Source organism: Panthera pardus, unplaced genomic scaffold, assembly GCF_024362965.1.
Source record: "Panthera pardus isolate Hobbes unplaced genomic scaffold, ASM2436296v1 HiC_scaffold_12, whole genome shotgun sequence".
Lineage (NCBI taxonomy): Eukaryota > Metazoa > Chordata > Mammalia > Carnivora > Felidae > Panthera > Panthera pardus.
Window position 1 is genome coordinate 69673476 of NW_026526677.1, and position 25966 is coordinate 69699441.

The 25966-nt window shown below is 38.6% G+C and overlaps 1 protein-coding gene and 1 pseudogene across 5 annotated transcripts in view; one reads left to right on the plus strand and one right to left on the minus strand.

The window, feature by feature from the left end:
* Positions 1 to 5002: 5002 nt before the first annotated feature.
* Positions 5003 to 5840, minus strand: LOC109267314 (cofilin-2-like; annotated as a pseudogene).
* Positions 5841 to 6431: 591 nt separating this feature from the next.
* Positions 6432 to 25966, plus strand: part of TMEM135 (transmembrane protein 135) — a 320877-nt gene continuing 301342 nt past the window's right edge. For 3 of the 5 annotated variants that reach the window (XM_053900175.1, XM_019450042.2, XM_053900176.1), the window contains exon 1: positions 6432 to 6790. In XM_053900175.1, the coding sequence (XP_053756150.1) occupies positions 6650 to 6790 (141 nt within the window). In that variant the 5' untranslated portion in view covers positions 6432 to 6649. The remainder of the gene's footprint in view (positions 6791 to 25966) is intronic. The other 2 variants (XM_053900177.1, XM_019450041.2) reach the window with 1 other exon arrangement.

Sequence of the window (25966 nt, forward strand, 5' to 3'; positions counted from 1 at the left end):
AATACGGATGCACGACTCTTTAACCTTGAATCACTACTTGGAGGAAAGTTGCCCTAAAGAGCCAGCCAACCCACTTTGGACTTCATGTGAGCACAAAATAAATCTTTCTAATTTTAATCCCCTGAGATTTAGGGGCATATTTGTTATCTCAGCACAGCCTAATCTTTCTTGGTTAATACAGGGTTTATCACCCACAGACTGCCAAGGTCAGAAACCTGGTTTATCAGCACACCAGGGGAGGCTCTGTCTCTCATAAGCTAAGTGACACAGAGTAAGTTTAGAAATGAATGCATAAATCAAAACATCAAATTATTAAATTACAGGGAGGAAAAAAAGCCCTCTTACACAAACTAGGATGTCAGTGTTGCCATGAGCAAGCCCTTTCACTTCAGACAGACCTGCAGCAGAAGTCAAATCGTAATAAAAGTTTGCTTTATGCACCTGTTCTCGGAAAAAGATGAATTCTCAGAATTAAATGAATCCAAAGTTCAATGAAATCCCTCTGAAAGCCCTTGTGGATCTATTTCACGGTGAAGATCGTTTTGTCAGTGGGTCCAGAATACCCAGGGTCCTGGAACTACTGTTTCTGCCCCTGTAGGCATATGCCTGACTTGTCTCAGTGGCTCTCCCTTTGTTTGCTTCCTATCCTTCAACTTTTCCTTCTAGGCATGTCATTGCATTCAGTCTAACTTTTTTAGGTGAATGTGGCTGGTCTCTGAGGCATTCCTTTTACCTATCTATTCCTATTGTGTGTAGATTGTGTGTTTTTCATATCAAAGAATAATCATAAGTCTTTTACTTATGGTAAAAGGAGTTCTAAGTCAGGGAGGATGGTGTCCTCAGTCGTAATTATAAGTACTGGTAACATCATCAAACTAACAGAAACACTGGGAATTCTATAGACAGTGTACCTGAATCTTTTGTAAGGTTATTTGAGAGCATTTTGTGGAATTCTTGAAGGCTTGAAGGACAGGGAGGAAATTCTTACCAGAGCCTAGAAAAAGGGATCGCTGTTATGTAGTAGAGGAAATTTTAGCAACACTGTTGCCTGCTAAATTGTAGGAAATAGAAAATACTCTAACAAACTGGTTCTTTTGGTTGATATTTCCAGGCAGAATGTTGAACTTTCATTTGACTGATTTTTTTTTTTTTAAATGAAGCCTGGTAAGATAGAGAGAGATGAAATTAAAAGGACTATTCAATTTTTTAAAGCAGAATTTATAGGAAATATAAAGAATCTAGGATCTTTGGGTTCAAAAGTAAAGCTGTTTTTCATTCTGAGCCTCTCCAGATGGTTAAAAGATTCTGAAACTAAGGAATTGCTTTAAGGCAAAGGTTAAATCCAGGGTGCAGCTGTAAGACTCTTTTTCAAGACTGTAGAAATATTTGATTGTTCTCCCTAGACCCTCTCAGCTTGATAAAAGGGCTTCTAATATTTTAAGGACATTTTCAAAAAACCTTCTGAGTCTCAGCTCAAGATGGAAAGTGTCTGTTGGTGTGGCTTTTTTAAGGGGTGCTTATATAATTTGATATATAAGAATCTTTCAAGTTTTTAGAGAGTTATGTTGGCAGAAGCATTATCTGTTTGGACTGAAAGAGCATTAAGTATCAACACAACAGCTTTCAATGTTTTTTTGGCAAAAATGTATATCTACACGTTAAAAATTGAATGTAATATTTTAAATAAAATGATGTGAAGAAAAATGTGAAGTTATGTTATAACCAAAATTGGTAGAAGATCAGAATCATATGTAGCTATTTTGGAAACCTTGCCTAGTATCAACAAAGGGAGTGTGCACCTGAATATTGCTGGAATTAAGAGGTACCACAGTGTTATACCTAGTTTGAGCCATGCTTTGTCATTGTGTTCATGACTGATACCCATTTCTATGACTGCCTGTAAAGCTGAACAACTCACTGTTGCTAAATCCTCTGTCTGAAATCCTAAGAGCTCTTCCATTCTTTATTATTGACATCTTCAAAGCCAGTATCTTGCAAAAGCAACAGTTTTCAGCCTGGCATGTCTTCAAAGCCTTAGAATTCAGCCGCAAATTTCCAGATTCATTTCCTTCATACACTGTGCTTCTACTTTGAAGGAATGCTTTGCTTCACCTTGTTGATGAACCCTAAAGCCTTTTTTATGGAATAGAAGCAACAATGAAGGCCCGAGAGAGTATCCAGCCAACTACTGGTCGTAGGCGCCTAAAAGAATAAATGGCTCATGTAGATACCAAGTGTAACATTACCTTTAAACTTAATGGTGGCATGATGAGAAAGAAGTCTTTCTTTTTTATTATTTTTATTATTTTATTTATTTTATTTTTTTAAACATTTATTTAGTTTTGAGAGAGAGAGAGAGAGAGAGAGAGAGAGAGAGAACAGGGGAGGGATAGAGAGAGAAGGAGACACAGAATCTGAAGCAGGTTCCAGGCTCTGAGCTGTCAGCACAGAGCCCGATGTGGGACTCAAACTCGTGAACCACAGGATCATGACCTGAGCCAAAGCCGGATGCTTAACCGACTGAGCCACCCAGGTGCCCCTGAGAAGACTTTCTTTTAAAACACAGATCTTATAATACCATATAAAGAAATTTACAAATGTAAACTGGTTTACTGAGAACTGCTCTATTTTGCAATTTCTTTTTTCATCCTGAAGTACAGATGGTCCTCCTTGAGAATTTACCAATGCCTTCCTCTTCTGGAGTCTTTACAGCAGCACCAGCATAGAGAATACCCTTTCCATTCCTTTGAATGCAATAGTTGCCTGAAATTGCCTTATACCATCCAATTCCTTAGCACTGTCACCTTTGGCCCCTGTGACAGTAATAACTGTGTTTTTCCCTTCTTAAATGTCTTTAAGGTTTAAGTCTCCATTTAACAGTTAACTAAAACAAAATTGCCTGCTTTTAATTGTAATTTTAAAATTTCCTTAGCTATTGGTATATATTTGTTGTGCTCTATGGTAAACATAATGTTTATCATTGTGCATGCAAACTACATGTGCTATTACATTTAAAAGCAACTGATAGTTGGCAACTGTATTGACTGATGATTAAAATGCTATTTTTTAAGGATTGTAAATACTAACACGATTGTTTGCTACTTGTATTTGGCATTTTATTTTATTTTAAATACATATTAGGAATTTGGGGATTGATGTGTAACATATTTCATTTTTCCTAGTTAAAAATAGGCTCCCGTTTAGCATTTTCTTACCGACTATCAGATTTTCAGGGATGGCTTATTAAAATTAAGTAGGATAAACCTGCATTGCTATTCCTGTAATTTCTGTGGACAGGTTTATGTTGTGTTTCTGATCCTCTCATATTTTGAATTGGAAATTTTAAATAATTTGTGATTATTTTGTTCTTGTCCAACCATTGTAGATTGGATATGCTAAGCCTGGAGATACCCTAATCATGAGAGCTGTATTTGGTCCTAGGAAAGATCCTGGACTTTGAATAGGATAGGGTAACTGCATGGAACTTTAGGTTGTCCCTTTTGTGAAGGGGAAGGTATGTTTATCCGTGGAAAGAAGAACGTGCCCAGAAATTTGAGTGACTAGAGGCATAGAAATATGGCAGACACTGCTCATTGTTCTCAGTATCTGTTTTTTCCATTTTGCTCAGCAATAAAACCCTAAATGTTAGCTGGGCATTTGTCCAACCAATTAAAATAAAAAAAAAAGCCCCATTTCCTGGCTTTCCTTGAAACTTAGTATGGCCATGTGACTAAGCTTTGGCCAATGGGATATAAGTAGTAGTTTGCATAGATCTTCTGGGAAGGTTTTTTAAAGAGAAGAAGTAGGTCTTCTCTTCCTCTTTTGACTTCCTGGCTGGCATGTGGATGTCATCTTATAAGTTGGGCTGGAAAGCATAGTTAACAGTTGGTAAAGCAACCCGTCAGGAGTCTGGGATCACTGATGGTTATGGAGCCATCCTCCTAGCCTAGGGACTGCTAATGTTTACCTGAACTGAGAGAAACTTTTATCTTTTTACCCCTGCTATTTTGGGCTTTTCATCAATGAGCACTCCTCTCTTGTTGACTTTAAACAACTATCTTATTTTATCTTCTTGCCTATTTTTCATTTCTCCCCCTAGAATGCTAGTTTCATGAAAATAGAACCCCCCTTTTTAGTAATATGCTATAATTTTTATGCTATAATTTTATAGTAATAACTATGCAATGTGGCTATTTTTGTGAGGATGAGGAGTTTGATCTTAAAAATAATGTTCCAGGTGAGGTTCATTTATACAGAAATTGCCATCGTGGCTGATATTCAAAATATCTTTAGTGTTGTAAGACTCACATGGTAAACAAAACTATACTTATTCAGTACTGTATACGGAATGGTAAACAAAAAGGCAGTCATAACAGCTATTCCTTTTAAGAAGATATGCAGGTAATGGGAATGAACACTGGGGTATGAGGATAAGTTGATGACACAGTTAGCACAACTTAATTGGCATTCCTTTTGGGAGTGAGGGGTTAAACTCATCACAAAAAAGTGCTTTCAATGCATGGTGTTATATCCATCCTGTCATGTCATCAAAACAGACTTGCCAAGGAAGGTGAGGTGTATGAATGCTGGAGAGTTACAGAACTGTAATCAAGTGCAAGTATAAATAATACTAAGTAAAGTTTACCATCTGACAGGTGAAAACTACTCTCAATGCAATTAACGTACACTTTGCAGTATTCTAAATTATTCACATTGACGATCACATTCATTGTAGCACTTGCTGCAGGGAAGGCATATATAACCAGTTGTTTTGGCTAAAATATGATGGGATGGCATTCCTTGGGTTCTATGTAAAAGTAACAGTATGAAACATTCTAACAGCAATCACTGATAGGCTGCTTAAATGAATGCTATTTCTTTCATTCATTGTTTTGGAAGGGCCCATTGAGAAGGGCAAGAAACAGAACAAAACCTCATACTATGCCGGTTGACTGAGCTGGAGAAGTGGAAGTTCCCTAACATCCAGATGGTATTTGTCATTTTATAAGGAGTTTCCTTCAAGTGGGACCACTATGCTGCCTTTGTTTCTCTCCAAGTGAGGAATACTCCTTAATATTATCCAAGCCGTTTACTTGCAACTTAAGTTTAATATCTGTAAATTTCTTTTTAATGGCATTTTTAGAGATAGCATATATCATCTCGTGTTATAAAGTGCACTTTCAGGACCCCAGAATTTAAATACTAGGTCTTCTTTCTTAGACTCTTGTTTTGAAGGTGCATTATACAAAGCAAATTGGCAATCATTCAGAGACAGCAACTTCACAAAAGATGTGTAGGGGTCCTCTACAATATCACTAGTGTCACCCACCAACATCTGCTTTGCTTTCTCTAACAGTGATTTCTTTTGCCAACGCATAAACGGAAGAGAACGAGTTTCTTTCTTTTTTCTGATCTCGTGTAGATTTCCTTACTTTCATATCATTAACAACTTTGTTGACATCGTTGTTCATTTGTAACTCCAGAAACCCCAATACCAGCGGCTGCAGCAGGAGCTCAGGCTCAGACTCCGTGGGAGTGGGAGGAGGAGCGGGTCAAAACCTGGTCTCTCCTGTTCACATGTGAATCAACGAGAGTTTACAACAGTGCCAGGAAAATAGTATGTGCTCAGTAAAGCTTTCTAGAATGAATGAAGGCTTGATTAGAACGGGAGTCCTCTAAAGGCAGTATGCTCCTGCTTTAAGAAGCTATAGAATTTAGGATTCCAAGGAACCTGGGTTATTATAGATGAGGAAACTGACATTTTAGAGGGGTTATATGATTTATAGGTCACACAGGTCCCTTCTGCCAATTGATGGCCAAGCTCTCTATCGGGTATGAGTTCTAAGACCACTGTCCCCTCTACTCTGTCCACCATTTGGCCGATGATTGTCATGTGCGCTGCAGAAAGAATCGCTCAGTGGCTCAGTGGACAGAATGATCTACTGCCCTTTTCCCACACAGGAAGTGTACAAACTTTGCTAATAGATTTTTCAAACTTCTCAGACACCACAGAATAGAAAGCCCAGCAACCAGGAGCAGCGCGGTCTCAACCAGCAGGCAGCCTTAGCCATTTATTAATTGGTAGTCTAGGGAAGGGAAGGTGGCAGTTCTGAGGAGGAAGGCTGTCCAGACTCGTGGCAACCGTCTTCCTCCACCAGCTAGCTCCCAACAAAGACATTTTATCCCTTTCTTCCACTGCCATCCGTTCAACTTGGCAGGGCTTTGAGAGGGCAGAGACGAGTACAGTGTGACCCAAGTCACTACCAGGGCTCTCCCGACGCAGACGTCGCGGGCCAGCGAGGGGCTGACGTGGGCAGTGGGAGACAGGCGCGTCCCCGAGTCGCGCTCTCACGCTTTCCGCTCTCCGCACGGCCCAGGGCTCCGAGGGCCGGGCGCGCGCACGCTCCGCCTCTCCCCGCCTCCCCGGTGCGCGCCCCGCCCCCTCGAGCTGCGATACGCCGAGCGCTTAACATCCGAGGACTTTGGCCCAGAGTAACCCTGCTCGCGTGACCTTTCCCCTCTATTCTGCACCTCCAGCAGCCAGCCCGGAGAGTCGGCTGCGGTCGGGCGCGCGCTCGGCTACCTCTTGCCCAGCTGCCTCCCGAGCTTCGGCTCGCCCCCTTGCTGCCCGTCCGCACGGCTCTCCGTCATGGCGGCTCTCAGCAAGTCCATCCCTCATAACTGCTACGAGATCGGCCACACTTGGCACCCTTCCTGTGGGGTCTCCTTCGTGCAGATCACCGGGGGCGCCCTGGAGGAGTCCCTGAAGATTTACGCCCCACTGTACTTGGTGAGATCCGTCAGCCCCTCCCCCACGGCGAGTTTAGTGTGGAGGGTGGGCCGTGGGACGCAGTCGTGCTTCCCAGCGGCCTGGGCGACTCGTTCTGTGTCGGGCTCTCATTCGGAGGGGCCAGAGTGTTTTGGGGGTTGTGGGTGGGATGGAGGAGGTCGCAAGGGGACGGATATCCCAAATGCTACACTCGGCGGGAAAAGGGGGAGGGGAACTTGATGTTGAGCTGTCATCCGAATGCCTGTTGATGGGAAGAGGATGGGCTCCCAACTTTAAAATTAAGTTAGGACACTTAAAATTGTGACTTAAGGGAACTGCAGTAATTTTTCTTTCTCTCACCTTCTGATGGAGAGGAGTTTGTAGGTCAGCGAGACGTTGAGAAATGGCCTTCAGTCTTTTCTCATCTAATTCCCTCTCTAACCCTCATCCCCCTTTTTAAAGGGCATATTTGACAGCAAATCCCTGCGGGCTCAGATCTTGTCTCAGTTTGGGATGACAGTATTGTGGCTTGATCGTTTTGCAAATGTTCTTGCAGGTTCACAGAGTAGACTCTGGTTGAGATTTTGGGTGCCAATTTAAAGGATGGTTCTCGACAGGATCAGTGAAGGTGATTAAAAGATCTGACTTTAGGTCACCCAAGCAATTTAAGTTTGGAGTTTTTAGTAGAGAATATTTGTAAATACATATATGTACCACTGAGAACTGTTAAAACAAGTTTGTGCTTAAATGTTTTCACCAGCATCTTTTTTTCCGATAACCTTGTTCTTGATATTAAAGATGTATTACTTTGGCTATCAAAGTTCATCCTCTCATTTTCTTGCCCAGTAGAGTATGTGTCTTAAGAAGGCAGAGATCATATATTTTGTATGTTTCCTAAGAGTTTTATTGTATATTCAGTGGATGATCAGTTTTTACTTCTCATTGAGTAATAATTTGGATTTATAGCCTAATATTTTTGAAAGTGTGTCAGGGCCATATCTGTGGTACTTCTTGAAAAGTCTGATTGTTTCTTACAGAGATAACAAAGAATATGGTAACTTTCTCTGGGCTTGCAGAAGTCAGTTTCACTTTTTATCATATAGACCCAGACATTAATATGTGTTAAGACACTACCCCCTCTCCCATCATGTGAAAATGAAAATGAGAGTTTCTGATTTAGTAGGTCTGGGTGGGGACTGAGATTCCGCATTTCTAACAGACTCCCAGGTAATATTGATGCTGTTGGATCAAGAGTCACACTTTGAATATTGTCTCTTTAGTGTCCTGTTAGGATGGTGGTTTGTATTTAGAATTAGCACAGTACTTCTGTAAGTGCTTAATAAATGTCTGAATGAGTACAGATGTGAATTAATGAACTCATGAATAGGTCAGGAGTAAGGAGATATTTGGCAGGCCTAAGGCAGTGCAAAAGAATGTTAGTTATTACCACACACTCACAACAAGTGGTACCCCTTTCCACACAATACACACATATACACACAAACAACACAACAGCACGAAACAGTTGTTGAACTATTTTAGCTGTAGGCCACCACTAAGATGAATGAAAGCTAGTGCCCACCATAATTTAGAATACAAATTTAGAATGCATAGTTGCCCATTTAGGGGGATGGATTCTATGTTGTTCAGGTTTTTAGGTGCCTTCTTTAAGGAAAACTTGCTCACTTAACTCACTCGGGTGGTTCTAAGACCCTAAGACTGACTGACTTTTTCTTCCTTCCTTTCTTTCTTTCTTTCTTTCTTTCTTTCTTTCTTTCTTTCTTTCTTTCTTTCTTTCTTTCTTTCGCAGGGAAGGGGCAGATGGAGAGGAAGAGAGAGAATCTTTGGCAGGCTCCACACCTAGCATGGAGCCCCGGGCTAGATCTCATGACTATGAGATCTTGATCTGAGCTAAAATCAAGAGTTGCTTAAGTGACTGAGCCACTCAGGCACCCCTAACACCATTTTTCTTTCTTTCTTTTTTTTAATGTTTATTTATTTTTGAGAGGGAGAGAAGAGCTTGAGTGGGGGAGGGGCAGAGAGAGAGGGAGACACAGAATCCAGAGCAGGCTCCAGGCTCTGAGCTGTCAGCACAGAGCCTGACATGGGGCTCAAACTCACGAGCTGTGGGATTGTGAGCTGAGCTGAAGTTGGACACTTAACCAACTGAACCATCAGGTGCCCCTAAGACTATTCTTAATTATGCTTTTACCAGGTGGTTTCTTCAGGACCTCCAGATTCGGATACTGGCATTTACAGGTAGCTGACTCCAGAGTACAACTCTTTGCACTTTTGGAAGGAATAATTTAAAAACCTCCCTTTTCACTGACCTTTAGATGTTTATACTGTTCTTCAGAGAACAAATATGTTTACATAATGTTTATTCATTGTGAGCCATGTTATCTAACCTATTATCAGTTCATCACCTCTAGACTGAATAAACATTTAAAAAGAGTTGGAATTGTTAGAAATAAACAACTTATGGGCAGAATCTAGTTAGTTGTGAAAGACCTGGAAACCACCGACTGCAGGAATCAGTTGGTTAATGTGGACTTAGGTCTTTTTTTTTTTTTTTTTTTTTTTTTTAATGTTCTTACAGTTTTATTTTATGGAAAAAATAGTAATTCTACAACACTTCCAAAGTTTGATTCCACTTCCAAGAAGCTGTTCCGATTTCTGAATTTTAGTGTGGCTTAGAGGCAGGATCCTGGACCCTGGATCAGATTGCCCATGTTAGAATTGTAGCTCACTACTTGCTAGCTGGGTAACCTCAGACAAATTACCTAACCACTCTAAGCCTCAATTTCTGTGTCTGCAGTATTGGAGAAATGGTAAATTTTAACTTGGGAGGTCTTTGTGAAGATTAAATGCGGCATAATATGTAAAGTGCTTCTGGCACAGAGTGTGGTCTGAGTTTGTAAAGGCAGTGGGTGAGCGGGTTTGCTAGAGAAAACGAGACCAGCAAAGGAGACCAGCAGTGAGACTTTTCAAAGTTTTTGATAATACACCATTTGTTTCTGGTTTTACTTAAAAAAAGAAAAAAAAGACACTGAAGTCATGAAGTGCCTGAGATATCTATTTGGATTATTTGACCTTTGGAGATCTTGGAATTTGTCTTTTTTTGGTCTGAGGCCTGGCTTAGGGGGTAGGGGTAAGGGACTCACTTTATCTTTCTATTCAGTAAGTATATGATAATTTTTACACAATTTGTTATTACATCTTTAGAGATTTAACAGTCATTTGGTCCTTTTTTTTTTAAATAAGCAATTAAATTATGACTTTTCCTATTCATTAACATGACATTTTGAGCTTGTTGAAACTTGTGTCTAATATGTGATTTATTTGATGGATCTCTGTTGAGTACAAATTGTCCTTCCAGCACATCATTTTTAGTTGAAAGTTGAAGCGTTACATTACACTAAACACTCTTCAACTCACCCTTTCCTGTAGCAGCTGTCTCAGTATAGCTGGCCAAATCTGGTTTACTATTGTTTGCCTCTTTAGTTATCATCGATCAGGGATAAAAATTAATAAGTATTAGAATATAGGATCTAAATAACTATGATCCATTATTGTTCATGTTTCTGAGTCAGTAGGTTCTTATTAAAACAGTTGTTCGGCTGATGAAAAAAAACTTAAAACAGCCTTCAAATCCTTAATATGTATTTTTCAATGTAGGCATTATTTACTTTTGCATTGTTGCTAGAAAATTCTTTTTACGTCAAAGGGAGTAGTCCTCTATCTGGGAATACATTTGGTAGAGAGAGGAACCTACCTGGAGGAGTGAGAGGGCCAGAAACATACTGGTAATCCCTGTGATAACAGAGTTTTTTTTCATCAGAATGCCTTCATATCCAACTCTAATTGATTCACTGTGATGCAGATTATTTTGAATAACCAGACCTCTTATTTACTACTTAGAAAATTATATTTGTCATAAACTTTGGACTCTAAAATTTTTTTTTATTATTTACTGATAAATATTGATTAAAAATATATACTAATGAAGGGGATACTGAGGTTTGATGATTAGTTTTTATAATATCTGAACCAAGACTATTGGTATTTGGAATATTTACCCCCTATTCACTTACCAGTTATTTATTGAGTCTGCTATTTGCAGCGTGCTGTTACAGCAGCTGTGTGCCATGTGGTATGGTAAAGAATAAAAAAAATGAATAGGGTGTATTTCTTAATATTAAGTTCATAGTCCAGGAGGGGAGGTAAGGCATGCAGTACCCTGTAACATAAATTCATTGAGATAATACTATAAGGTACAGAGCAAATGGTTTGAGAAATCAGAGGTAGATTACATTTGAATGGAAGGTAAGGGAAAATTTAATGGGAAAGGTGGCATTTTACTGTCCTTGAAGGAAAAATATGATCTGGAAAGGTAGAAATAGGTGATGGATAAGGGAAAGAATGGCTTAAACTAAGACATTCAGGTAGAATAGGATATAGTACGCGTTGGAGAATGGCAGATGGAATTTGGATTTTATTTGATATAGTAGGCAATCACTAAAAGTTGCCAACAGGGGGTGGTATGCTTGAGGTTGTTTCAGAAAGCTTAATCTGGCAGTGGTTTATAGAATTATTCGATTAGATTTAGTAACTCACTTTTAAAGTAGGGGAAAAAATTAAATGATGCTATATAATTATAAGCCTTGTTTATTGGGATTTGTAGAAGGTAGTGCCTTGGAGAAAGTATTTTCAGTGAAATAGGGTGGATTGCTTTGGGGCATTTTGAATTCTAGCTACTAGTGTAATTTATGAGTGGAGAATGACCTGGAGGCATTGGGAAATGTGGAGTTGCTATTCTAGAGAGAAGATGGGGCTAGAGATTTAGGTTAAGATGTCATAAGAATATAGATGAGAGTTGAAGTTATGGTAGGTCAATAAGGAAGAGAGATCCTTAGGCCAATAAGGGAGAGAGTTTAGAAAGAGAAGATAATCCGAAGAATGTTTGTTTTTGGAGTAGAGGAAAAAATATGAAAGAAGCAGTCAGAGGTATGAAGAGGTTAAAAAGAGAATGTTGCAGAAAAATCTTGAGCAGGGAGTTTTGGGAGGTGTTAAAAAGTGGGAAGAGCGTGGGCTTGAATCTTAGTGCTGCCACATATTAGCTTAGTGACCTTGAGCAAGGTTCTTAACATATTTGAACCTCAATATTCTTATCAAAAAATGGGGGTAAAATATCTATCTCATATTTTTTAGAAATATAAATCAGTACTTGTTATTCTTCTGCTCAGAACTCTCCATTGGTTTTCCAACTCGATTAATGTGCAAGCTTTACCATAGCCTAGAGTCGTACGTGACCTCACTGTTGCTTGTTTGATTACATATCATACCATTTCCCCCTTTTGTTTATTTACCTCCACCAAGATACAGTTACATGATTTATTTTATATTTTTGAACCTGAGTTTTATTATTTAGAATAGAGAGCTCTTGATTTCTGAGGAATATGTTAAATTGGACAACAGATTGTCAAAAAATGAACATTTCTAAGGAGTAAACTAATACAAGGTGGCTTCCTCTTTTTATGAGTTCTGACTTTGAGAGGAAGAAATCTTGCCTTATATTTGTGCATAAGCAATATACATATAAGTAATTTCTTTTATTGACTATGACAAGACAACCTGGATTAAAAGACAAGCAAGGACTTATATCCCATTCATCTATGTTGGTAAGCTGTGATAGTGATAAAAAAAATGTGGTAGGACTTTGATGATAGATTTATAATCTGTTCATCAAATGTTAATTGACTATCTACCAGGTACTGTGTTAGGTGATAATTAGGGAAGGGGAGTTAATTGAAGTGACTGCTTAACAAAAAGCTAAATAAAAAGGTTTTGGAGAGTTTTTTCAAAACATATTGGTACAATTTCTTGGATATGTGTATAGTATGATGTTGTGAAAATGTTTATATCCCTGAGACTGTACTAGCCACATAGTAATGCATAATATTAGTTGATGCTTTTGATGATTAGGGGCCTTAAACTATTTCATCATAACGTAGTATCATGTTAAAGATTTGTTTGAGTCTCTGTTGATACAAGGTCAAACTTTAAAATTGTCTGTTGGTTTATCATTAATCTTAGCTTTTTTTTTTCTATTAATTGTTCGTCTCTTAAAGAGTGTTGTCATTTGAATTTTTTAATGTTTTCCTTCATGTTTAATATGTCTGTTTCATCTTGGGAAACTAAGAGTATAGTTAAAGTGTATTCCTTAATGAGCCTGATTTATTGGTGAATTAAATTAGTATTGTCAATTGGTATTACAAACTGTATATGGTACTCTCTTTCCTCATGATTATACCTGAGGAGAATCAATAATTGAAGTGAATGAAAGAAGATTTTAAGTAATTTAGCTTTTAGCTGCATTGGAAAATATTCAGTAAAATGAACTTACATGTGAAAAGAAGTGTGAAAGGAAAGAAGAATGCTAGATCAAGTATCTAGCTAGCTCAAGAATGCTAGCTCAAATATATTTGAGCAGTTTCTGAATTCTTAAATTCAGAATGCTGAATTTACAGTGTTTTCAACTTACTACCATTTATTTTGTATAGTCTTTTGACTTACTACATGTGTCGGGTTGCACTGGTTTATTGATTCTAGCTCTATCTTGGCAGTGTGGATAGCGATTAATCCATTTTGGGCGTTGCCTCAGAGATACCTTTGCATCTTTTGGCAGTGATGGAAGAAGGCCTGTTCCCATCATTAGCGATTTCTAAACCTTGAAGAAAGTAGACATGGGACCATTTTTTTCCAGACCTGTGTCTCAGAAACTCTCATATTAATCAGGATCAGAGTGAATTTCAGAGTGTGCTCTAGTTCCATTTGGAGCCCATGGAGTGTTAATGTAACTGTATTTACTGAAACTTATTTCCTCTCACTCTCCTACCTTTGTTTCATTCTTCACATATTACAGATTGCCTACAATGAGTCAGAAATACAGTGCTGGGGGAACAAGATGTACTTGGACATTACAGTTAAGGGGAAAGATAAACTTGAATAGACAAGAAAATTATTTAAACTGTGGTAGGTGCTGTTAAGAGGTACAGGGGGTTACTAGAGGGTGTTACAAGAGGACCCATTCTGGTATGGTAGGTTTGGGAGGGCTTTCCCAATGAAGAGACACAGTGAATATATGAATATATATTAAGTACGTATATATTAGGTTTACCACTTATGGCACAAAACCCAAATTTTACCATGAGGAAATTGAGAGAAAAAGAAGCAATTACTTTATAGAGAGTATTTAATGATTTCTTAAATCCAATATCCTGGCCAGGATTTTGATTTCTTTCCTTTTGACTTGGCTCTTGTTTAAACTTGAAACCAAAGGCAGTTATAAGGTATCTCAGACCGTACATAACACCTTGATTACTAGATTTGCTGAAATTGAACCTCCTTTTGTATAAAATATATATTTTAAATCAAAGTAGTCAGGAGTTTTCAGTTACAAAGGATTACAAATGTCTGTTACAAATGTTAGAAAAGCTGTTTTAACCTGTTTGTCTTCACTCATCTAAAGGTAAATCAAGGATGTTTAAGACAAAATTATGGGATCTAGGAAGTTAAGCATCTTTTTAAAGCTTTCTTCTTCTGTGCTCTTTTCTTTTTTTCTCATAGTTAAATTTGTGGTTAAGTTTCTTTTCTGGTTCAGGTAGGTGATTAGGGTTATCCCCATTAAAAAATAATAAGAGGTGTTAGATCTATCACATAGTTGCTAATTATTAGGCTTCAGTATGAGTGAGTTTTAGCAAATATATCAGTACAAGTGCAGTTTTGGAGAATGGCTTTGTTTTCTGTTAATGGAATTTTGTATATCAACCAATGATGAAGCAGTTTGGTATTTTTCAGTCCGCATGATCCCCTGATATCTGTGATTTCTTGCTGAAGTTGTCCCTATTTTTCTGGCTTGAACTCTTTAATTCTATTTTAAGGATTCAATTCAGTATACCCAATATTATTGGAGAGATTGGAATATATGGGCATACTTTGTTTTTCATCTGAATAAAGTTCTTCAATAAGAAGTGTATTATTAGAAGTTTTCTTCATTAATTAAGGTATTTCATATTAGAGTCCATGATATTTGTGCTTAAGTATCTAGAAGATGGCAGGGTATGAAAAATGTTTTGGTTTAAGATTACAGTGTTAGGTGGAAGTAACAGGTGTATATTCTCAGTAGGTGGAGAACAGGTGTGTGTTCTTAAGACTCCCTACCCCTACATTACCAAAAATACTAATATTACTTGATTTGGAACATGGGTATAATTTACATAAGGCTCAATCTGAACCTTGTTCTTGATCATATTTTGTCTCAATATTATATTTAAAGTATACTTTCAAGTTTGTCTTTATTTAAAGTTTTTTAAAGTTTATTTTGAGAGAGAGAGAGAGAGAGAGAGAGAGAGAGAGAGAGAGAGAGGGAGAGGAAGCGAGGGAGGGGCAGAGGAGAGGAAGATAATCTCAAGCAGGCTCCATGTGAAGCTGATGCAGGGCTGGATCCCATAACCAAGGGATCATGACCTGAGATGAAATCAAGAGATGCTCAACCCACTGAGCAACCCAGGAGCCCCTGTAGTTTATAGTTTTAACCCTAAAAGCAAAGATGTTGGGGGCGGAGCACTGGGGTGGCAGAGTCAGTTAAGTGTTCGATTTTTGATCTCAGCTCAGGTCATGGTCTTGAAGTTCATGGGTTTGAGCCCCACATTGGACTCTGCGCTGACAGCCTGGAGCCTGCTTGGGATTCTCTCTCTCCCTCTCTCTCTGCCTCCTCCCTGCTTCTGCATACTCTCTTTCTAAGTAAATAAACTTTAAAAAATATATTTGAAAAAAAATGAAGATGTTAGAAGCAATTTAAATGTAGTGTATTTGTTGGGGTTTTCCAGAGACAGAACCAAAAGGGGTATGTATGTGTGTATGTACACACACACACACACACACACACACCACACACACAAAGAGACTTATTAAAAGGAATTGGCTCACACAGTTATGGAGGCCGAGAAGTCCCAAGATCTATAGTTGGAAGTTGGAGACACAGGAGAGCCAGTGGTATAAGTTCCAGTCTGAAAGCCCTCAGGCTTAATAAGACCCAAGAGGAGGGGATGTTTCATTCTGAGTCTAAAAGCAGGGAAAAGACTAATGTCCCAGCTTGAAGGCAGGCAGGCAAGGGAATTTCTTTTACTCAGCTGTTTTGTTTTTGTCAGGTCTTCAATTCATTGGATGAGACCCATCCACCTTAGGAAGGGCAATCTGCTTTACTTAGTCTACTGAAAATGTTAATCTTCACTAGAAACACCCTCACAGACACACCCAGAATAATGTTTGATCAAATAAATGTCTGGGCATCCTGTGGTCCAGTCAAATTGACACATAATTAACCAGCACATGCAACATAAATTTATTTGTTACAGTAAAGTAATTCTACCTCCTTTATTATGCTAAATATTTTAAAAAATGAGGTCTTATTATTTTTTAATTTTTCTTAAGGTTTATTTATTTTGAGAAAGAGAGCAAGAGCAAAGGGAGGGGCAGAGAGAGAGGGAGACACAGAATCCAAAGTAGGCTCCAGGCTCTAAGCTGTCAGCACAGAGCCCAACACAGGGCTTGAACTCACGATCCATGAAATCATGACCTGAGGTGAAATTGGACACTTAACTGACTGAGCCACCCAGGGGCCCCAAAATGAGTCTTTCTTATTTATTTATTTATTTATTTATCTATCTATCTATTTATTTATTTAAATGTTTTTTTATGAGAGAGAGAGAGAGAGACAGAGCACAAGTGGGGAGGGGCAGAGAGAGAGAGGCAGAAACAGAATCCGAAGCAGGCTCCAGGCTCTGAGCAGTCAGCATAACCTGAAGTGGGGCTCGAACTCACCAACTATGAGATCATGACCTGAGCCAATGTCGGATGCTTAACTGTCTGAGCCACCCAGGCACCCTGTGGTCTTATTTTTATAAAATATTTTGAAATTTGTTAGAGGAAAGATGTAGGCAGTCTTTTGACCCTAGATGAATATCCTACTCTAGTTCTGGTCTTTGAAGTTTTGTTTTTATTTTGAAGCTGGTGGTGCTATAAAAATGTGGTTTAATTTTGATTCTCATAAGGACCAGGTAACTTCCCTGAATAATGCAGTGTAGCTCTTTCCTGACCATGTAATAATTAGGTTATAGTGAATACTCCTGATATCTACTGATTCTGTTACTGATGGATCTAACCTACTTCAATTGCTACCCCAGGAAGTGAATGGGGAAGCCCTGCTGTGCTGCCCAGGTGAACTACTCTATCCTGGGAATCCTGAAGGGGCTGGACAGATGGAGAGCACAGCTCCTGGTAGGTTTTGCCAACACTGTTGTGCAACAAACTCGGATAAACTCTTGGCAGGAGAAGCCAGTAACTCAAGAGATGAGGGTTTGGAAAAGAGAAAGGGAAAAATTATTTTGGGTGCTGGCAGTAGACAGGAGAAGGTGTTAGGCTCAAACCTTAACAACTGACCTCTCTGCCCACACCTAGAGATTTGTAGAGAGAGGTTGGGGGGATATGGCCTTGAGAGCAGGCAGAGAACACATGATCATGGGTTAGGGTTGGCATGTGTTCAGCAGTGACCATGAGCAGCGAAGGGGATGTGTGGGTGTGTAGTTTTCTAGACATTCTGTTGCTGTCAGGGCTTTTCTGGTCTGGTGGTTGGAATGTTCCTGTCATTGCCAAATGTCTTCCTCAGTGACTGAAGAAAGTGAGATAAGAAATAAGCACAATAGGTTTTAGTTAGAGCAAGAGTGAACCAGTCTTCTCTCTTTCTGATTTTAACTGTTAGGATCTATAGTTGAGCAACAGGGCTCCCTGAAAATCCTGCTATAAGAGAAGGCAGGATGAGGCCATGAAGTATAGCTGAGTTCTTAATTGCCATTTATTTTTTCAAACATCTTAATTACCACAGGCAGAAATCTCTGCACATTACTTAAAACTTGCACAACACAAAGAGGAACTTGGGTTGGGATGGGGAGTGATTGTGCTGAGTGAAGGAAACTAACATTTTTAAGTGTCTACTATGTGCCAGTTACTCTACAGAGTATATTTGTCATCTCATTTATTTAAAAAGTACTGACATATTGGAAGAAAGAAAAGAGTAAAGTTTGCTGCACAAGTAGTGGATGCTATTTTCTTCTATTAGGATTAGTTCTTTTTACTTGCTGATTTAGTGGTATATTAATGTTGTGTTTCCATTGTCTTTCACCTTTTACTTTTGTAGACTGAGAATGTAATTTCTCCCTCTGGAGCCATCATCGAGCCTTAGTCTTCCCCCGAGGTTAGGACACTGGTATATGTATATACCAAATTTATGAATATCCTGTTATGTTATTTATACATCTCAGTTGTGTTTCCCTATATTTTTGTATTTTTTGTTTCCAGGATGGACAGCCTAAACTCCTATAGGAGATAATAAATCATACATTTCTATTTGTAACATGCACTATGGATAAGTGTTATTTGTCCTCATTTAGAATAGTCAGAGCAGGGGAGGGGCAGAGAGAGGGAGAGACAGAATTGCAAGCAGGGCTGAATCCACGAACTGTGATATTGTGACCTGAGCTGAGATCAAGAGTCTGATGCTTAACTGACTGAGCCACCCAGGCACCCACCAATTCTTTCTTATTGTGAAGAATTCTCACTTCTTATTTTCCAAAGGAACTAGGTTTGTCAGTCCCTCTAGAAATAGTCTTCTAGAAGATTTAGTGATCAAACTCTGGGGCCAAGAAAGACTGCTGAATTGGACTTTGGTACTAATAAGGCTAAGATCATGGGGTTAGCCATTTTGAGGAGGGCCAGTTAGCTTTGTTCTAGTCCATGGCCATAGGCTCTAATTCAAATAGTAGTCAGCCATCTCTGTGATAAATGTGCTGCACTAATTGAATGGGGAAACAGACAAGGGAATGTAAATGAATAAGATTAAATGCATATAGGTCTGATAGATGTTTAATAATGATATTTTTATAAAGAGAAACTCCTAAATTGGGGGCTCATAATTATAATTTTGCATCATACGTCAGTCTGTAGCCATTGTGTTAGTCAGGTTGGTTACCATATTTGTCCTTTATGGACTATCCTTTTTTCGTTTTTTTCTCCATGGCCTATCCTTAATGCTGCCTCTGTTTTTTGACTTTGGAATTTTCATAAAGATATTTGCCTGTATTTCCTTTTAGATACTTTACTGTTTATAATTTTCCAATTTAAGTCTATGATCCATCTCATATTAAGTTTTGTGCATAGTATGAGGCAGAGGTCAAGGTTAATGTTTTGTTCTACACGGATACCAAGTTCCTCCAGTACCATTTATTTAAAAAAAGATGCAGTTTTAAAAGTGGGGAAATAAAGAACTCTTTGTGTCATTTGTTTTTAGTGTTGACGGTTAATTTTTATCTTTCAACAGGATGTTTTGATATACATATTAATTTTCAACATGATTTGATGTATATACAAATGAAATAATTACTACAGTCAAACTAATTCACATATCGCCTTTCACATAGTTATATATATAAATTTTTTTCTTTTCAAATTTTTATTTAAATACTAGTTAACATACAGTACAATATTGGTTTCAGAAGTAGAATTCAGTGATTCATACTTACATACAGCACCCAGTGCTTGTCACAACAAGTACCCTCCTTAATACCTATCACCCATCTATTCCATCCCCCACCCATTTCCCTCCACATCTTTTTTATCCATTCATCAATCGATGCTCGGGCTGCTTTCATATCTTGGCTGTTGTAAAGAATGCTTCTATAAACATCGGGGTGCATGTATCCCCTCAAATTAGTGTTTTTGTATTCTTTGATTAAATACCAGTAGTGCAATTGCTGGATCATAGGGTAGTTCTATTTTTAACTTTCTGGGGAACCTCCATACCATTTTACACAGTGGTTGCACCAGTGCATTTCCATCAGCAGTGCAAGAGGGTTCCTTTTTCCTCATATCCTCGCCAATGACTGATATTTCTTGTGTTGTTGATTCCGGCTATTCTGACAGGTGTTAGGTGATATCACATTGTAGCTTTTTTTTTTTTTTTTTTTTTTTTGATGTTTATTTATTTTTGAGACAGAGGGAGACAGAGTATGAACGGGGGAGGGTCAGAGAGAGAGGGAGACACAGAATCTGAAACAGGCTCCAGGCTCTGAGCGGTCAGCACAGAGCCCGATGCGGGGCTCGAACTCACGGACCGTGAGATCATGACCTGAACCGAAGTCGGACGCTTAACCGACTGAGCCACCCAGGCGCGCCCTCCCCCCCTTTTCTTTTTTTTTAATGGCTATTTATTTTTGGGGAAGAGAGAGTGTGCTTGAGTGGGGGAGGGGCAGAGTGTGGGGGACAAAGGATCTGAAGTAGGTTCTGCGCTGACAGCAGCAAGCCTGATGTAGGGCTTGAACTCATGAACCATGAGATCATGACTTGAGCTGAAGTTGGATGCTCAACCGACTGAGCTACCCAGGTACCCCCACATTGTAGTTTTGGTTTGAATTGCCCTGATGATAAATGACGATGAGCATCTTTCCATGTGTCTGTTGGCCATCTGTATGCCTTCTTTGGAGAAATGTCCGTGTTTTCTGCCCATTTTTTACATAAATTATTTGTTTTTTGGGTGTTGAGTTTTATAAGCTCTTTATATATATTGGATACTAACCTTTTATCAGATATGTCATCTGCAAATATCTTCTCTCGTTCAGTAGGTTGCCTTTTGGTTTTGTTGACTGTTTCATTCACTGTGCAGAGTTTTTTTATTTTGATGTAGTCTCAATAGTTTATTTTTGCTCATTTCCCTTGCTTCAGGAGATGTATCTAGAAAAAAGTTGCTATGGCTGATGTTAGAGAGGATACTGCCTTTGCTCTTTACTAGAATTTTTATGGTTTTGGGTCTTACATTTAGGTCTTTTTTTTTTTTTAAAGTTTATTTATTTTGAAAGAGGGCACTAGTGGGAAGGGGCAGAGAGAGAGATAGGGTGAGAATCCCAAGCAGGCTACACACTGTCAGTATGGAGCCTGGCACAGGGCTTGATCTCACAAACTGTGAGATTATGACCTGATCTGAAATCAAGAGTCGGACACTTAATCAACTGAGCCACCCTGGGGCCTCTATATTTAGGTCTTTAATCCCAATTTATTTTTGTGTATGGTGTAAGTAAGTGGTCCAGTTTTATTCTTTTGCACATTGCTGTCCGGTTTACCGAATACCATTTGTTGAAGAGACTGTTTTTTTTCCACTGGATATTCTTTCCTGCTTTGTCGAAGATTCATTGACCATATGATTGTGGGTTTATTTCTGGGTTTTCTATTCTCTTTTATTGATCTGTGTTTCTATTTTTGTGCCAGTACTGTACTGTTTTGATTACTACAGCTTTGTAATGGAATCGAAGTCCAGAATTGTGATGCCTCCAGCTTTGCTTTTTCTTTTCAACATTATTTTGGCTATTCGGGGTCTTTTGTGGTGCCATACAAACTTTAGGATTGTTTGTTCTAGTTCTGTGAAAAATACTGTTGGTATTTTGATAGTGATTGCATTAAATGTGTAGATTGATAGTCATTTAATAATATTTGTTTTTCCAATCCATGAGCATGGAATGTCTTTCCATTTCTATGTGTCATCTTCAATTTCTTTCATCACTGTTTTAATTTTTTTTAATGTTTATTTATTTTTGAGAGAGAGAGAGCGAGCGCGCACGGGGGAGGGGCAGAGAGAGAGGTAGACACAGAGTCTAAAGCAGGCTCCAGGCTCTGAGCTGTCAGCACAGAGCCCAATGTGGGCTCCAACTCATGAATGGTGTGATCATGACTTGAGCTGAAGTTGGACTCTTAACCGACTGAGCCACCCAGGCACCCCATCTTTCTTCCTTGTTTTAAATAGTTTTAGGAGTATTGGTCTTTTGTCTGTTTGGTTAGGTTTCTTCCTAGTGCATTTGGTGCATTTATCAATGGGATTGATTTCTTAATTACTTTTTCTTTGTTTCATTATATGTATATAGAAATGCCACAGATTTATTTTTTATTTTTTTTTATTAAAACATTTTTTAAAAATGTTGATTTATTTTTGAGAGAGAGGGAGAAGAGTGTGAGTGAGGGAGGGGCAGAGAGAGGGAGACACAGAATCTGGAGCAGGCCCTAGGCTCTTAGCTGTCAGCACAGAACCCGATGTGGGGCTCGAACTCAAGAACCCTGAGATCATGATCTGAACTGAAGTCAGATGCTTAACCCACTGAGCCATCCAAGCGCCCCATATCCTGCTACTTTATTGAATTGGTTTATCAGTTCTAGCAGTTTTTTGGTGGACTCTTTCAGGTTTTCTACATATGGTATATGTCATCTGCAAATAGTGAAAGTTTTACTTCTTCCTTACAGATTTGGATGTTTTTATTTCTTTTTGTTGTCTGCTGTGGCTAGGACTTCCAGTACTATATTAAATAAAAGTGGTGAGAGTAGACATCCTTGTCTTATTCCTGACCATAGAGGAAAAGCTGTCAGTTATTCCCCATTGTGGATGATGTTAGCTGTGAGTTTTTCCTATATGGCATTTATTGTGTTGAGATATATTCTCTCTAAACCTTTTTTGATAGCTTTTTATTATGAATGGATGTTGTACTTTGCCAAATACTTTTTCTGAACCTGTTGAAATGATTTCATGGTTCTTACCCTTTGTCTTATTGATGTGATGTATCATATTGATTGATTTACAAATACTGAGCCACCCTTGAAACCCAGGAATAAATCCCACCTGATTGTGGTGAATGATTTTTTAAAAAAAAAATTTTTTTTTTTAACGTTTATTTATTTTTGAGACAGAGAGAGACAGAGCATGAACAGGGGAGGGGCAGAGAGAGAGGGAGACACAGAATCTGAAACAGGCTCCGGGCTCTGAGCTGTCAGCACAGAGCCCAACGCGGGGCTCGAACTCATGGACCTGAGATCATGACTTGAGCCAAAGTCGGACGCTTAACCAACCAAGCCACCCAGGTGCCCCTGAAAGATTTTTTTTATGTATTGTTGGATTTGGTTTGCTAGTGTTTTGAAGATTTTTGCATCTATGTTCATCAGAGATATTGACCTGCAGTTCTTTTGGTTAGTGGTGTCTGTCTGGTTTTTGTATTAGGGTAATGCTGGCCTCATAGGATGACTTTAGAAGTTTTCCATCCTTTTCTATTTTTTTTGGAATAGTTTGAAAAAAATAGCTATCAACTCTTCATTAAATGTTTGGTAGAATTTGCTTGTGAAGCCATCTGGTCTTGGACTTTGTAGTTTTTTAATTTCTGATTCAATTTCTTTGCAGGTTATTGATCTGTTCAAATTTTCTATTTCCTCCTGTTTCAGTTTTGGTATTTTATATGTTTCTAGGAGTTTATCCACTTATTCCAAGTTGTCCAATTTGTTGGCATATGGTTTTTCACAGTACTCTCTTAAAGTTGTTTATATTTCTTTGGTGGTGTTTGCTATTTCTTCTGTCTCATTTGTCATTTTATTTGAGTCCTTGATCTTTTCTCCTTGATAAGTCTGGCTAGAGGTTTAGCAATTTTATTGATTTTTTTTTTCAAAAAACTAGCTTCTGGCTTCACTGATCTATTGTTTTTTTTTAGTTTGTATATTATTTATTTGTGCTGTAATCTTTATTATTTCCTTCCTTCTGCTGGTTGTTCTTTTTCTAGCTCCTTTAGTGAAGTGTTAGGTAGTTTATTTGATATTTTCTTGCTTTTTGAGATAGACCTCATTGCTCTGAACTTCCCTTGTAGAACTGCTTGTGCTGCCTTCCACAGGTTTTGAGCCATTGTGTTTTCATTTTCATTTATTTCCGTGTACTTTTTAATTTTTTCTTTTATTTCCTGGTTAACTCATTCATTGTTTAGCAGCATGTTATTTAATCTCCATGTGTTTGTGTTCTTTCCAGATTTTTTCTTGTGGTTGATATCTAGTTTCATAGAGTTGTGGTCAGAAAAGATGCATGGTATGATTTTGATATTTTTGAATGTGTTGAGGCCTATTTTGTGGCCTAATATGTGATCTGTTCTGGAGAATATTCCATGTGCACATGAAAAAAATGTGTATTTTGCTGTTTTAGGATGGGATGTTTTGAATGTATCTATTAAGTCTGTATGGTCTAGTGTGTCATTCAAAGCCCTTGTTTCCTTGTAGTTTTTCTGTTTAGATGATCTATTGATGTAAGGATGTTAAAGTCCCCTGCAACTATTGTATTATTATCAATTAGGTCCTTTATGTTTGTTATTAACTGCTGTATGTATTTCGGTGCTTTCATGTTGGGTACATAAATATTTACAATTATTGTATTTTCTTATTGAATTGTCCTCTTTATTATTGTGTCCTTCTTTGTCTCTTGTTATAGTCTTTGTTTTGTTTTAAAAAGAATTTTGTATGACACAAGTGTTGCTACTCTCACTTTCTTTTATCATCCATTTGCATGGTAAATATTTTTCCATTCCTTCACTTTCATTATGCCTGTGTCTTTAGGCTTAAAATGATTCTCTTGGAAGCAGCATATAGAAGGGTCTTATTTCTTTATCCATTCTGTCACTCTGTGTTTTTTGATTGGAGTGTTTAGTCCGTTTACCTTCAAAGTAATTATTGAAAGATATGTATTTATTGCCATTTTATTACCTCTGTGATTCTTTCTTCAGCTTGAACTAGTCTGTTGTTGAAACTGTCTATGAGGGGCGCCTGGGTGGCGCAGTCGGTTAAGCGTCCGACTTCAGCCAGGTCACGATCTCGCGGTCCGTGAGTTCGAGCCCCGCGTCAGGCTCTGGGCTGTCCGTGAGTTCGAGCCCCGCATCAGGCTCTGGGCCGATGGCTCGGAGCCTGGAGCCTGTTTCCGATTCTGTGTCTCCCTCTCTCTCTGCCCCTCCCCCATTCATGCTCTGTCTCTCTCTGTCCCAAAAATAAATTAAAAAAAAAAAAAAAAGAAACTGTCTATGAAATTTTTTTTAGTTTTGTCATTGTTTTCTTCAGCTCCAGAATTTTTTCTCTTTCTTTTTATACTTTATTCCTTTTCTAAATAGAATTTTTAGGATTTCATTTAAATCCTATTTATAGTTAAAAAAAAAAAAAAAATATATATATATATATATATATATATATATTTAGAGAGAGCGTAAGCAAGGGAGGGGGCAGAGGGAAAGAGAGAGAATCTTAAGCAGGCTCCATGCTCACCATGGAGCCTGATGTGGGGATCAATCCCATGACCCTGAGATAATGACCTGAGTCAAAATCAAGAGTCAGACACTCAATTGACTGAGCCACCCAGGTGCCCCACCTTTTTTTTTTTTTTTTTTTTTTTTTAAGTAGTTTTCATCTTTGTTAAACTTCTCATTTTGGTTACGTATTGTGTTTCTGATTTCATTTAGTTGTCTGTGTTCTGTTGTAGTTTACTGAGTTTTTTTAAGATAATTATTTTGAATTCTTTGGCAATTCATACGTCTCTGTTTTCCTAGGGTTGGTTACTGGTGTTTTATTTTGTTCCTTTGTTTTTATGTTTATTTGTATTCCTTGTGGCTTTGTTTTGGTATGTGTGCGTTTTTTAAAAAATATTTACTTATTTTTGAGAGAGAGAGAGAGTGAGAGAGAGACAGAGAGACAGCATGTGAGAAGGGGAGGGGCAGAGAGAGAGGGAGACACAGAATCCAAAGTAGGCTCCAGGCACTTAGCTGTCAGCATGGAACCTGATGTGGGGCTTGAACTCAAGAACCATGAGATCATGACCTGAGCCAAACTCAGATGCTTAACCAACTGAGCCACCCAGGTGTCAGGCATCATTTACAGTGTCCAAATTCTGGCTCCTGTAGTGCAAGCCCTTCATCCTGTAGACTGGCCAGAGATTTTGGGTAGGTTTTTTGGTGAAGTCTGTGCATGGGCTTGCTGTTGAAGTCTTGTGGCTGGCTGGGCTGGTATTTAGGGGTAGGCCTAGAGCCTAGGTTCACTGGTGTAGGCCATGTGCTTGGTCCCATAAGGGAGCAGTCCTGATGGCTTGGAATTTGGTGTTAGGCCTACAGTAAGACTGGAGCCTGGCTTCTTAGGAGTTAGCCTGGTGCTGGGATGGGCCTTGAGCTTGAGTCCCTAGTTTGTGTGGGCTGGCTCACACACTTCTGGTGAAGTTGGGTGCTCATTTCACTCTTCTTTCATGGGGTGAGTGTCTGTCTC